Below are 15,596 nucleotides of genomic sequence, written 5' to 3'. Positions count from 1 at the left end.
AGTAAATTTAACAGTTATTATTTAGATTAGGATTGAAATTTCAAATTTTAAAAAGTAAACTGACAACATAAATTATCATTTTATTTTTTGCCTAATGATAAAATTAGCACTTAACGTTTACATTTTTGGTCAATTTGATCATTACTCTTTTCTTTTATAGTTAAATTTAGCCTTCTATCTTTTGAAAAGAGACAATTTGATCATTAATCTTCCAAAAAAGTCGAATTATTATTTTTAATAGAAATACAGAATAAAGCATCACAAATTTTAAATATAACTTACATGACAATCTACGCGTACTTTAAGTTCTTTTTTTGAATTTTTATGAACTCTATATAAATTTTTTATTTTTAAATTATTTGTCTATATGGTATATAAAATAATATCATGAATATGAAATATAAATATACTATCAGGCAATTTATCACACCAACATTGTTAAAAAACAATTTTTAATCAATATTTTAAATAAAAATGACAATTTAACTCTTTTAATAATTAATGACCAAAATTTAGCTCTCAAAAAGAATAAAAATCAAAATAACAACCAATATAAACAATAAGAGCTAAAATTATCATTATATTAATAATATTTTTTATTATTCTTTTCCTTTACAAGCTTACTATATTTAGATTTGAAATCTTTCGAAATTTCATTTTGTTTTTATATCTTCTTCAAATGCTCAAATCATTGTTCTGTTTCCATGTTTGGTAAGTAGTAGAAAAATATAGAGTACTCGGAAATGGAAAATCAGGTTTTAAAATTACAATAGTATTGACTAAAATAAAGTAGCACTAATCATCATCACTTTCACCATAGCTTTCGCACAAGGATAGGAGACCAGTGCTTGTGTCATTACCCACTTTTTCTTCTTTCTTCTCTGGTTTCTTCTTCACAACCGAGATTTTCACCGACGACATGAATGGAGCTTTAACTTGACGACTCCCCGAGCCACTTGAACCTTCTGTTATTGAATACATACGTTCATTATCATATTTGCAATACAAAATCAATATATACCAATTCAAACAAGTTAAAACATTAGCCAGTCAATCATTTCCAAAATTTTATTTCAAGGATCTTCGAATCCTTACAGATACATACTATGGTGCGTGATAGCAGGCGGTAGGTGGATAGCAAGATTGACAGAAAGCACTAATGAAGCAGTGAAGCCTGGTGCTAACGTATTTTAGCAGGGTATCGTTTTAAATAAAATGCAGTGATATTTGAATTGACCAGGGCACTGGTCCAGAGAACGGTTTCGAACCAGTTAGACTGGTAACTAGTGCGGACCGGTTGAACCAGCTAAAAGCCAGTTGAACTGTATTTGTTTATTTTTGAATTTTTAATGATTTTTAATCAGACTGGCTAGACCCAAAAACCAATTACCTGACCAGTTCGAACACCAGTCTGATTCTAAAAACATTAATAAAATGTTTAGGTTTCTTTACCATTTTGGTGTCATGGAATCTATGAAAAGAAATGAATTGGTGATGAATACTGCAAATACCTTTACTGCTGGAATCATCAGGCAAACTAGCTTTTGTTAAAGCATCTGTAGGGTTACTTGAAGATTCTTCCGACACCTTTCTCCTCTGCAAACCATACACACCAGAGCATGAGTTCACGGATTCAATAGTGGCAATTTTATTTTCAACAGTTGAGGTAAAAAAAAGGAAAAATACAGCAAATCCCAGTTCTACAAACATAAATCGTTATGCGAAGCTTTGCATTGATGCAGGTCAAACTGACTACCCAATGGTATATTCTAGAACAAGCCTATTCCATTTTGAAACTAAAACTGAAAGTTCAAGCACATCCATCTTTTCATGATATAATAATTCATTCCGACAGCTTGGTTTCCTCCATATGGTTTCCTCTATATTAAACCGACTCTCAATTGCTCCTATAGTTGCTGATTTCAACAACTCAAAGTAAACATCGTATTTTGGATCTTGTCCCTTCACGTATAGTGAAACATTAAACATATCTAACACTTGACCCTCTTAGTCTATGCAATATTGTTAACCCTTTACCCACCTTAGAATATCTTGTTCTATCTTCAATATTACATGAAAACTATTACTAAAGGTCAGTAATCAATTTGGGTGTTAAATAAAAATTGCCTTAAATATAGATAATTTACTTAAAACTTGTATGCATTTAAAAGAAGTTTTGACCGTGAGTATAGGATGTGTTTGTTAACTAAATTCACACCATATACCTTTAAGCCATCATTTGAGGTTTCACTATTGCCACTCAATAAACGGGTCAGATCCTCATCATCGTCGAAAACATCATCTGAAATCCTTCGAACAAATTCCTTTGGCTTCTGCATTAAAGATGACACCAATATTAGAAACATGCCCGCCTAGAACAAGGAGCAATCACAACTGGTGATACTAAAAGCAATACACCGATTCTAACCTGGAAAATCGATTTAATGAGGGCTTCGTCTTCTTCTTCTATTTTCTTTTCCTGTTAGCATTATAACCTTGTAGTCAGAATCACAAAAGAGAAGAAATATAAGCATGCTAAGCAACGTGATTACTACTTATCACTTCAATCCACACTTGTATGTAACTGTACTCATCTCCCTCTCACATCAAGTATTAAGGTAAATAATGCAAGCATTCATAAATATTCTAATATCAGAGTTCAGATTTAAGAGAAATTCCGTTCATTAAGCATAATTCAAGAAGACTATCTTAATAACACCTGATATGATAAAATTAAGTTGGCATATTTCAGGGGAAAGATTTATCCATAGAAAGCAAATTCAACTTTTTACCCTATTTTCTAGGATTATGCATAATTACAGAAATGCAGCATAAAAGTGTTCTCAGCGAAACCATAAATTCCATCAGGATTCGCAATTGCAACCAAAGATGCACCTTTGATTTAGAAGAAATTGGAAATTTTCAAATAGAATACAAACAAAACACAATCATGAGATTTCTATTCAAAGAAGCCGCTTAAGCTATTAAGAAATAAGTAGAAGTATCTTACCTTTTCTGCGGCAGTGCGTTGCAAGGCCTCCAGCATTGAATCTACGCTCACCGTGGCATGTCTGGACTGCAATATAAGATAGTAAGATAGACTACCATTAGCATCAGAGAAAAGAATATTGTACCTATTCCCATTTTGATAGACAAATGTCTAACGGTAGACCCGTTAACACAGATTATTTTGGTCTTATCAATCGAAACTCAACATGTGCTCTTCCTAGCTTCAGATTCTAAAAATAAAAGACTCAAAAACCTGGTTCATTTGACATCCACAACAATCAAAAACAAGGTAAAAGCTTTATTTTCTTTTTATGACAGTAATGTTGCAGTTATCTCCTGCATGTTAAACAAAAGTTGGTTTAAGTGTTTAGCTACCTTCATAGACTTCATTTCATCAAGCGCAGCAAGGATATCCATCTCTCTTTTTGAATCCAACGTTCTGTTCTCCAAAGATTTCATCGCATCCCCCATTTCTTCAGATTCCCTTTTCTGTTTCTCTTTCTCCGCTTCCTAACAAAAGGAAAGATGAAAGAATATTATTATACATATCCAGCAATGTTAAAAGAACTGTAGCTACATTTAGCTTGATACACAAAGCTCTCACCTCATCTTCAGCACGCCAAGGTTCAAAATTTCTTGTTGCACCCGATTCAACAACATAATCTGAATTTTGTGGATCAGTCTTTATCGTCATCTCCGCAGAGCACTTGGTGCATTTGAAATAAAACCTAAATATTTGGATTCCCAAATATGTCTGCAAATAAGAGAAAAGTAACTAAATGCACTAAAACATTAAGCTCTCAATCATTAATTAGAGAGAAGTGAAAACCTGAAAGTTGTGTACTATCTACAGCATTTAACTACGTTATTTGGACTAAGTGTGAGTATAGTACAAGGCATGTGAAAGTTCCTTTTTACAATAAAATGCAAGATTTTACTTTCATATATAACAATGAGTTTACAATTAGTACATTGTTTACAATTAGTATTGCATTATAATTGTTTGCTCATCTTTCAACCAATTAACATGATTTTAATTACTATTACATTATAATAACCAAACATAACCTCACAAAAGCATAAAATAACTTCTAATTATTGCTGCTTCTACGTATTTTTTTCCTAAATTTAAAGTTAGAATGAAAAAAAAAACCTAATATTACTAAACAAATAAACCGAAGCTAAAGTGTAAAAAGAAAGCTCAAAACAAACCTCGCCGATAACATCTTCTTTGCGTGAATTGAACTTGGTGCCTTTATAAATATAGTTTCCGCAGGTATTACAACGTATGCTCATCGGAAGCATCATACGAACCTTCATCTGTTGATTCTTCGGCCGCCGGGCCCTCGGAAGCTTCGACGGATCGAAGTCCGGCGGGTAATATTTGTTCAGTACTTTTCTTTCTCCCATCTTTGAAGATCACAAAGATTTTCGATCGGGATCTCAAATCAAAATATAACAGAGCTATGCAGAGGCGGGGTAGAGCCGAAGGTAACTAAAAATCTTCTAAATAAAAAGTAATATTCAATATTCAAATCAAATTTAGGGTTTTGAGAATAGAAAGAAGAGAAAATAGAGGAGGGGAGGGGAGGGGAGGGGAGGAAGATGAATACTTTTTGTCGATTGGTATAATATATATTTATTTATTTGGATAAAATCTTATACGAATATAATTTAGATATCTTATTACTAGTTAACTACAAACATTTAAATAATTATTATATATATTAATTTAATATTTTTATATTAATTTTGAATTAACTTATATTTTTTATTATAATAAAATTTATTAAATAATATTAGAATTAGGTTTATATTATTTTTTAAATATTAAATATATTATTAATAATATAAAACATTTAAATATTTAAAGATATGACCTTTTACTTTTATTATTAGTTTTATAATATTTTAAATATTTTTTAATTTGTTTCACAATATTTTAAATTATGATTTTTAAATTATTTTAAAGATAGTCAAACCTTTTAAAATTTTGACTTTTATAAATTTTTTGTATGATTCTTTTCCTTTACAAGCTTTCTATATTTAGATTAATTTTTCTAATAAATAAAAAAATCAATTTTGAAAATTTTTTTTGAAAATTTTTATGATTCTTTTCCTTTACAATTAAAAAATCTTTTTCAAATCATATTTTTTTATATATGTTACATCAAAGCAATCGATTTTATTAATTCAATTTTGAAAACCATGTAAATTGGCTTTACACGTGTCATGCCATTAAGATTCTAAGGGTGACTTTAGATTGGCGGTGCGTTTATATTATTTTAGGGTAAACTACACAAAGGTCACTAAATTATTAGTAAATTACGTTTTAGTCACTCAACTTCAAAAAGTTACAAAATTATACTTAAAATATTATTTAAGTCATTGAGTTGCTAAAATTATTATTGTGTGGAGTTCATTGTTCGTACCGCCTACACCAATAAATAAATAAAAACTCTCATTCTCCTTTTCTACCATTCATTTTTTTCTTATGAAACAACTTCGAATGTCATAAATCTAAAAACCAAAATCCAAATAGCTTTCTTCTTCTACTCGTCGATAAGTATGGATCCATCGTACCGATTATCAAACCATCACTTGGAATTTGCTAGCTAAACTTTTAATAAAAAGAACATAACCTAATGACTTAAATAAAAATTTTTGGATAGTTAAGTGATTTAAAAGAAAACTTTCAAATAGTTTAAAGGTCTTCTTAAAATTAAAAGGACAAAACGTAAACTTAATAATAGTATAATGGTCATGAGTGTAATTTACCCTATCCAAAATTACTTAATAATAATAGTTTAATGGTCTCTTGTAATTCACGTCAGTGGGGGCAGCTGATAGTTTAATGGTCATTGGCTTTGCAATTTGCATTTACCAAAAGCAATTCATCTTCAAATCTCTCCTGCATTTCGTTTCCTTCACTCGGTATGATCTTTCACCCTTTTTAATTATCTGTTGCTTTAATTTCGTTTTCATTTACAAATGTTCTTCGCTTCTTTGATATAGAGTTAAGAGCTTTCCCTAATGAATTAATGAATTAATGGTTGCAATGTCATTGAAATTTTAAAATTTGAAAAGTATCAGGACTTAGAATGATTCAAATGGAGAAAGAGTACTAAATCTACAACTATACGCATTGTATAAAATTAGTAATTAAATTTAACCAATCGAATTTAACTACTATTTTTTGTGCGAAAAGTATAGGAACTAAACGAACCAATTTAAAAAGTAAAGGGATTAAAATTGATCAAACTAAAGTACATGAACTAAGTTTCACAACTTTGACAAAGTACAGGTACTAATAGCACAATTTAGTTACTAATATTTAAATAATTATTATATATATTAATTTAATACTTTCTATTAATTTTGAATTAAAGTTTATTAATAATATTAGAATTTAAGTTTATAATATTTTAGGGTAAACTACTCAAAGGTCACTAAATTATTAGTAAATTATGTTTTAGTCACTCAACTTCAAAAAGTTACAAAATGATCATTAAATTATTATTTAAGTCATTGAGTTGCTAAAATCATTATTGTGTGCAGTTCTCTGTTCGTACCGGCTACACCAAAAAAAAAAAAATCTCATTCTCATTTTCTACAATTCATTTCTTTTTCATGAAACAACTTTGAATATCATAAATCTGCAAATCAAAATCCAAACAGCTTTCTTCTTCCACTCGTTGATAGGTATGGATCCATCGTACCGATTATCGGACCACCAATTGGAATTTGCTAGCTAAACTTTAAAAAAAAAGAACATAACCTAATGACTTAAATAAAAACTTTTGAATCGTTAAGTGACTTAAACGAAAACTTTCAAATAGTTTAATGGTCTATTTATAACTTCTTAAAATTAAATGGACAAAAGGTAAACTTAATAATGTATAATGATCATGAGTGTCATTTACCTTATCCAAAATTACTTATTAATAATAGTTTAATGGTCTCTTGTAATTCTCGTCAGCGGGGTTAACATATAGTTTAATGCTCATTGACTTTGCAATTTGCATTTACCAAAAGCAATTGATCTTCAGATCTCTCCTGCATTTCGTTTCCTTGACTCGGTATGATCTTTCACCCATTTCAATTATCTGTTGCTTTTCGTTTACAAATGTTCTTCGCTTCTTTGATATAGAGTTAAGAGCTTTCCCTAACATTTCAAGCTTTTTATTTTTGAAGCAAAGATGGCTGAAGCTTTCGTTAGTGCTGTTGTGGGAGAAGTGGCGTCAAAAGCGGCGTCAGTTGCGGTTGAGATGATAAGCCTTGGATGGGGCTTCAAGGATGACATGCAGAGGCTTGGTAACTCACTAGAAATGATTGGAGCTTTCTTGCAAGATGCAGAGGGAAACCAAAAGCAAATGAACTCAGTGAAGCTTTGGTTGAAGAGGCTCAGAGATGTTGCTTATGAGGCTGATGAGGTCCTGGATGAGATTGCTTATGAGTTTCTCAGAAGGAAAGTGGAGACTGGGGATCAGATGTTGAGAAAGGTACGAGACCTTCCATCTACTGTCACATTTCAGCACAACATGGCTAATAAAGTTAAGGACATCCTTAATTCCTTGGACGACCTTAACAAAATAGCCAAAGACTATGGTCTCCAACAGTTAGCCGTAGATCAAAGAATTTTTATTCCATCAAATGTGGAGACAGTCTCCTTCCTGGATGACTCAAACATTGTTGGAAGGAAAAATGATGTCTCAAAAGTTGTTGACATGTTACTCAGTCCCCAAGATGATCGAACTGTCTCTGTTGTGCCTATAGTTGGAATGGCGGGTATCGGGAAAACTACTTTAGCAAGGCTAGTTTACCATGATGTGGATGTGGAAAGGCGTTTTGATGTAAGATTTTGGGTGTGTGTTTCGGATGATTTCAATGTCAAAAGAATTTTAAGAGAAATGCTGGAGCATGATATGAATTATAAGCACACCTCGATACCTCAAAACTTGAATGCTTTAACGGCGAAACTGAAGGGGAAGATTGAGCAGGCCAAAAGGGGAAATGAACAGATCAAATATCTTCTTGTACTTGATGATGTGTGGGATGTTGAACAATGGGATGAACTAATGCGGTGTTTGGAAGGGGTTAATAAGAATCGGGGGAATAAAGTTATTGTAACAACCCGCATTGAAGATGTGGCATTAAAAGTGGAAACACTTCCTAATCAAAGGCATCAGCCTGGAAAATTAAAATATGAGGAGTGCTGGTCCATAATTAAAGAAAAAGCATGTGGAGACTCCCCAATATCTCCAAGCTTAGTGTTAATTGGCGAGGAAATTGCTAAACAATGTCACGGTGTGCCTTTAGCAGCAAAAGTTATTGGAGGGACAATGCGCAAAATCGAAAGGAGTCGGGCTGCATGGTTGAAAATTCAAAAAAGTGATGTATGGGATTCGGTTTATAGCGTGCTGAGGTTAAGTTTCGACCACTTGTCTTCTCCATGTTTGAAGAAGTGTTTTGCATACTGCGCCATGTTTCCTAAAGATTTTTGCTTTAGAAAGGAGCAATTAATCCAACTCTGGATGGCTGAAGGATTTCTTGGCGCTTCTAAAGAAATGATGGATACTGGTAACAGATATTTCCATGAATTGTTATCAAATTCCTTATTCCAAGATGTGGGGAAGGACAGGTGCGGAAATATTTTGACATGCAAGATGCATGACTTGGTGCATGACCTGGCTTTGTCTGTCTCAAAATTTGAGACTTTGATTTTCCAAGAAAATTCGATTTCCATCACAGATGAAGTTTCTCATATTCGGCATCTCAGTATTGGTTATGATGGGGAATCTTTACCAATAATTTTAACAGCTGTTGCTCCAAAATTGCACTCTTTGTTCTCAGAGATTGATGTGTTCAAGAAATTGTCAAGAACCTTCACAAGCTTACGAGTCCTAAAATTTTCCGGTGCTGATTATATTCTTGAGTTGCCTGCTTCCCTCGGCGAATTGAAGCACTTGAGGTATATGGACATCTCGAAGACTTCCATCAAAGTGCTGCCTCAATCCATAACCAAACTCTACATGTTACAAACATTAAGGTTCATGGGTTGTAGGGAAATCGCATTTCCAGATGGATTGAGAAATTTGATAAGCCTGAAGCACATCCATTTTGACCAGCAAAGTTCTCAACCAATTGAGCTTCGACACCTAATTTCTCTCCAAACATTGCCAATGTTTTTTGTTAGGGATAACGAACTTCATCTTGATGCTCTAGAATGCCTCAACGAACTTGGTCGACAATTGAAGATATGCGATCTTCAAAGTGTTAGAGACACGGATGAGGCTGGCAAAGCAAATCTACGGCTTAAAACAAAATTGTGCAAGGTAATATTTGAATGGTCAAAATTTAGCAATGACACCTGTGAGGAAGTGCTGGAAGGTCTTCAACCCCCCTCAGGTTTGCAAAGCTTAATTGTTTGGAATTATGGAGGAGAAAATCTCCCATCTTGGATGTCAAGACCTGTTCATGGTTCTAATATTGGTTCACTGCTTCTTGACAATTTGATGGAGTTGGAATTAAACAATTGCATCAATTGTAAAAGTCTTCCACCATTGGGCCAACTGCAGAGTCTCAAGTTTATTGCACTGAGGAATATGGAGCAGCTGAAACGCATCGGTAATGAGTTTTATTGCGATGGAAGTAGTCAATGTGAGATTGAGGTGTTTCCTGCATTAAAAACATTCATCCTACGGCAAATGAGAAATTTGGAAGAATGGACAGCAACGACAGCAGCAATCATGTTTCCTTGCTTAGAAGAGTTGCTTGTTTCTAACTGCCCCTTATTGGAAAGTGTTCCCCTGACGGGACAATGTTTATCTCTTAAAAAGCTATGTATTGAGGATTGTTCACGATTAAGCAGTATCGGGGATGGACTAGCTACTTCCACGGTTCTTGAGGAGCTAACTATAGTGACGTGTGGAGATTTGTTCTCAATTCCAAATTTAAATGGGTTTTCCGCTCTTCGAAGTGTTCATGTTTCTGATTGCGGAAGATTGGCAATTGTTCCAATAGCAGGAATATGTTCATCTCTTAAAGAATTTTGCATTTCTAAGTGCAATGGATTAAGCAAGATTGGAGAGGGGTTGTCAACCTCCATTTGTCTTGAAGAATTAAAGCTAAGTGATTGTGCTAAATTAAGTTCCATTCCAGATTTGGAAGAATTTTCCTCTCTCCGAATTTTAGATATATCAAACTGCCGCGAATTGAAAATTGTTCCGATAAGAGGAAGATGTCCATCTCTTAAAAAGATTCTCATTTCCTCGTGTCCTAAATTAAGCAAGATTGGAGACGGGTTGTCTACCTCCACTAGTCTTGAAGACTTAAAGCTAAATGATTGTGCTAATTTAAGTTCCATTCCAGATTTGGAAGAATTGTCCTCTCTGCGAATTTTTGATATATCAGACTGCCACGAACTGGAAACTATTTCGATAAGAGGAAGGTGTCCATCTCTTAAAAAGCTTCACATTTCCTCATGTCCAAAATTAAGCAAGATAGGAGACTGGTTGTCTACCTCCACTAGTCTTGAAGAATTAAAGCTAGGTGGTTGTGCTAATTTAAGTTCCATTCCAGATTTGGTAGGATTTTTCTCTCTCCGAATTTTAGATGTATCAGACTGCCACGAACTGGAAACTTTTCTGATAAGAGGAAGATGTTCATCTCTTGAAAAGCTTCACATTTCCTCATGTCCAAAATTAAGCAAGATAGGAGACTGGTTGTCTACCTCCACCAGTCTTGAAGAATTAAAGCTAGGTGGTTGTGTTAATTTAAGTTCCATTCCAGATTTGGTTGGATTTTCCTCTCTCCGAATTTTTCATATATCAGACTGCCACGAACTGAAAATTATTCCGGTAAGAGGAAGATGTTCATCTCTTGAAAAGCTTCACATTTCCTCATGTCCAAAATTAAGCAGGATAGGAGACTGGTTGTCTACCTCCACTAGTCTTGAAGAATTAAAGCTAGGTGGTTGTGCTAATTTAAGTTCCATTCCAGATTTGGTAGGATTTTCCTCTCTCCGAATTTTAGATATATCAGAGTGCCACAAACTGGAAACTATTCCGATAAAAGGAAGATGTTCATCTCTTAGAAAGCTTCACATTTCCTCATGTCCAAAATTAAGCGAGATAGGAGACTGGTTGTCTACCTCCACTAGTCTTAAAAATTAAAGCTGGGTGGTTGTGCTAATTTAAGTTCCATTCCAGATTTGGAAGGAATTTCCTCTCTCCGAATTTTAGATATATCAAACTTCCACAAATTGGAAACTATTCCGATAAGAGGAAGACGTTCATCTCTTGAAAAGCTTCACATTTCCTCATGTCCAAAATTAAGCAAGATAGGAGACGGGCTGTCTACCTCCACTAATCTTGCAGAATTAAAGCAAGGTGGTTGTGCTAATTTAAGTTCCATTCCAGATTTGGTGGGATTTTCCTCTCTCCGAATTTTAGATATATCAGACTGCCACGAACTGGAAACTATTCCGATAAGAGGAAGATGTTCATCTCTTGAAAAGCTTCACATTTCCTCATGTCCAAAATTAAGCGAGATAGGAGACGGGCTGTCTACCTCCACTAATCTTGCAGAATTAAAGCTAGGTGGTTGTGCTAATTTAAGTTCCATTCCAGATTTGGTAGGATTTTCCTCTCTCCGAATTTTAGATATATCAGACTGCCACAAACTGGAAACTATTCCGATAAGAGGAAGATGTTCATCTCTTAAAAAGCTTCAGATTTCCTCATGTCCAAAATTAAGCGAGATAGGAGACAGGTTGTCTACCTCCCCTAATCTTGCAGAATTAAAGCTATCCCATTGTGGTAACTTAAATTCCATTCCAGATTTAGAAGGATTTTGCCCTCTTCATATTTTAAATATATCAAACTGCAACAATCTGGAAATTGTTCGAATAACAGGAAGGAACTCAACTCTCCAAGCGCTTGAAATTATTGCATGTAAAAAATTAAGCCAAATAGGAGATGAACTGCTTACCTTCACTCGTCTCAGAAAATTGAGGATAGTGAACTGCCCGAATTTGAGGCTCATTCCAAGAATACGTAATGCTTATGTCACGGAATTAGACTTCACTGATGTAGGCGAAGGCTTAACTCGTCTGTTACCAGATTTGCTGAAACCCAACGATTGCCTTCACAATCTGACACTATCTGATTTGCCTGGTCTAAGATCGATTCCAGAAAGTCTGGGGGACATGTATTTTCTTGTTCATTTAACAATCAAAAGGTGTCCAACATTGAGGAGCAATTCAATTGACATCCTTGGCCGCCTTTATTTCTTGCGAAGGTTAGATATTGGTGGTTTCTCAGAAGAGCTAGAAGAATTCCCAGGTATGGATTACATCCAACACCTCAGTGCTACCCTTAAAGAGTTGCGATTGCTTGGATGGGAAAACCTAAGTTCTCTTCCTCACCAACTCCAACACCTCACTGCCCTTGAAGAACTGGAGATACAGAGGTTTCACGGCATAGAAGCCTTGCCTGATTGGTTGGGAAACCTCTCCTCTGTAAAGTGTCTGAGAATCGTTTCATGTGATAAGCTCATGTATCTGCCTTCTGAACATGTTATGCGAAGCCTCTCCAAATTAACAACATTTATAATTTCAGCATGTCCTCCATTAGAGGCAAGATGTTCCAAGGAAAGCGGCCCTGAGTGGTCCAAGATTTCCCACATTTGTAGAACCTCAATTATACGCAAGCGGTAAGTTCAATATCTGAAACCAAAACACCTGTACTTTTTGCTTTTGATAAAAGAATGTCATTTTTCTCTAAATTCTTCTTATAATTATTCTTCTTGTTCTTTTCTTCCTAAACTCTAACTTCCATTTTTTTTTTTGCGGCATTTTTGCCAGAACTTTACAGGATTTGGATGGATATGAATGATTCATTGACTTATCGTCTCAGAAGTAAATATATAGATAGAAAAGTAAGTTCTTTTTTTATCCCCATTTCTTTTCGATGCAATTTACGTCAGTTCATTCTTCCTGTGATTATCTTTGCATTCCATGGATTTGAGAAGTCCCTTTGTATATATAGTCATTCTGGCAATTCTTTCAATTATTTGGTCGATTTCTCCATTTAGACAAGATATTTCCCTTCAACTTGGTAGCCTTATTTATTGCTTTTTAAAAAATAAGAGGTTAATTGTTCACAAATTTGGTTGATTAATCCACATGACAGATTTTTTGGCTTAATTAATATATTTAATATTTGGTTAAAGGACGGTGATGGGAGAAATGTTGAAGTTCCATCTCTCCCCTTTTCTTACTCTCAGACAGGGTGAGATCCATTAGATGAAAACCTTGGTTGTGGTTAAGCCTCCTGCTTGCCAAAATGGTGAGAGGAAGAAAGGAAATGGGGCTAAAAGGAGGAGGTAATTGGGTCCACCACCAGTGTACAAAATTGAAAAGAATGGAATTGGTAGGGAGTAGATGTGAATGCCCATAAAAAAGAGCAGAAATGATGAAGAAAGGTAAAATAGGAATCCAAAATATGTTGATCCCACAAAACCAAAGAATTAAATTACATGGTACAGTTTTTATATTCAGTTCAAAATTAATCTTTCAGATTTCTTAGTTCAAGACTGTCAATCATGTGCGATGAGTGAAGCCTTTTTAAGATAATTTCTTCTATTTTCACATATTTTAAGAGTCATGTATTTTTTTAATTAAATAGAGGAGTGTTTAATAATTGGACATATGCATATTTTACAATAAAAAGATAACGCTTGTTATAATTTTAATTAAATGATTTTCTTAAATTATTATAATTTTATGAGATCCTAAAATAATTTTAATATAATAAAATTTGTTTTTAAGTCAATTAAACACTTAAATCTTACATTTTAGTCAAATAAATTAAATAAAATAATCCTATTACAAATTTTAATCCAAAATTTGATGATCAAACGCCCCTTTATATTGTATTTGATAATATAAATGATAATTAACTACTATATATTTCGAAAATTAATTAATATGAAAATTTTTAATTCATCATCCTGGATTGTATCGCATAATTCTCCAAAAATTTCAACCTTCCTTTTTAGTATTCAAGCAAATAATTGTGTTATTTGATTTAGGGGACGTGATTTTTTTTTTTTTTTACTTTTGACTTATTCGAATTATATAATTCAAGTTATTAGGTTTTTTGAATCAACTCAAATAAGTAATTTAATTGTTTGAGGTGTAGCCCAATTGAACTTTTATAATTCAAACAATAAATTGGTATAAATATCATTTGGGCTCCTGTCAATTTCGAAAATGAACAAATTGCTCCTAGTAAAAACAATACAACAAAATAAAAATAATCTTCAACATTTTAAAATATCTATAAAAAATTACAAAAATATAAAAAAAATTAAAAATTATATAACAATGTTAAATTATAAAAATATTATTTTTTTCCAAAATGATAAATTTGAGACCTTAAAGTTAATCACAATGCTTCGTGCATCTATATCCCATGTTCCACGGTGAAGTCTTGGGCAAGCTCTACATGATGGATAATAAATTTTTTAATTTTTTTTTAAAATCAAATCGAGTTTATATATTTTGAATAATATAAAACATTTAAATATTTAAAGATATGACCTTTCACTTTATTATTAGTTTTATAATATTTTAAATATTTTTTAATTTGTTTCATAATATTTTAAATTATGATTTTTAAATTATTTTAAAAATATTCAAACCTTTTAAAATTTTTAAAAGGCATCAATTATTATAGTAAGTCAACTAAACAGGAAGACTGCTTACGAAAAATTTTTAAAGATCAACTCACTAGGTAATTATCATTGTTTATTCATTTTGACCACTTCTTTTGCCTCCTTGTCTTCAGTCATGCAACATCGCTCAAGTGTTTTTCCTACTTGTCTGAAGCATCAAGGACTGAATAAGGTTTCTCGTGATATCCGACCAGAATTTAGTTCTGTTCCTGAAAGTCATTCTTGTTTTGCTGCTGACAGAAGCACTTCCAATTGCCACCCTGTTATGGAACTAACCTTGGCTACCATATCACCTGTCCTTGACAACATATTGTATGCTTGTTCATTGCAGCATCTTGCCACTTTACCACCATTCTCTTTCTTAACCTATGCCTTTTGCATTTTTGCAGGCCAAGTGTCTCCCTGTAGAGAAGTGGCGAGATATCCGGACATGCAATTTTTTTTCCATTTTCTGCGGTCGTATGCAAGAACTTTTATGAGTCTTATCCAGTGATACATCGCCATGATGTATTTAATCTATTTTTATTTGGTTTAAATTGTGTTAGTCTTTATATTATCCATAAATTATAGATTTTATTTTTATACTTTAGTTGGGTCCATTTTAATTCCAATATCTTTTGAGTTGTAAAATTTCAGTATTATTACACATGAAATGATATGTTAACTTATTATTTTCATTTATTATTTAAAAAAATTAAATAATATATTTAATAGATCTTGTTTACACCAAGGTTAAATTTTCGAAAAATTGAAAAGTAAAAAGATTAAAAATATCAAAGAATATGAATTAAATTTACAACTTTACCCATAATGTAAATTTAATGATAAATTCAAGTAAATTTAACTGT

General features: G+C 32.9%; 2 protein-coding genes across 3 annotated transcripts; one reads left to right on the top strand and one right to left on the bottom strand.

Annotated features, from left to right (window-relative positions):
- Positions 1–643: 643 nt before the first annotated feature.
- On the bottom strand, positions 644–4,667 carry LOC107903323 (splicing factor YJU2). The gene is made up of 8 exons (XM_016829343.2): positions 4,222–4,667; positions 3,614–3,763; positions 3,385–3,519; positions 3,011–3,076; positions 2,429–2,479; positions 2,226–2,333; positions 1,512–1,596; positions 644–965 (listed from the first exon to the last, which is right to left on the bottom strand). Exons 1-8 carry the CDS (start codon positions 4,417–4,419, stop codon positions 796–798), a joined length of 963 nt encoding a protein of 320 aa, XP_016684832.1. The 5' UTR covers positions 4,420–4,667; the 3' UTR covers positions 644–795.
- Positions 4,668–6,823: 2,156 nt separating this feature from the next.
- LOC107960665 (putative disease resistance protein RGA3) lies at positions 6,824–15,337 on the top strand. 2 transcript variants are annotated; one of them, XM_041087934.1, is made up of 3 exons: positions 6,824–12,723; positions 12,875–12,948; positions 15,138–15,337. In XM_041087934.1, the coding sequence occupies exon 1, from the start codon at positions 7,209–7,211 to the stop codon at positions 11,181–11,183; it is 3,975 nt and encodes a 1,324-aa protein (XP_040943868.1). In that variant the 5' UTR covers positions 6,824–7,208; the 3' UTR covers positions 11,184–12,723; positions 12,875–12,948; positions 15,138–15,337. The 2 variants fall into 2 exon arrangements, with proteins under 2 accessions (XP_040943868.1, XP_040943869.1); XM_041087935.1 differs by lacking the exon at positions 15,138–15,337 and adding an exon at positions 13,243–13,763.
- The last annotated feature ends 259 nt before the right edge of the window (positions 15,338–15,596 follow it).

This window comes from Gossypium hirsutum, chromosome D02 (assembly GCF_007990345.1).
Source record: "Gossypium hirsutum isolate 1008001.06 chromosome D02, Gossypium_hirsutum_v2.1, whole genome shotgun sequence".
NCBI lineage: Eukaryota > Viridiplantae > Streptophyta > Magnoliopsida > Malvales > Malvaceae > Gossypium > Gossypium hirsutum.
This window is presented reverse-complemented; position numbering and strand designations above follow the sequence as displayed.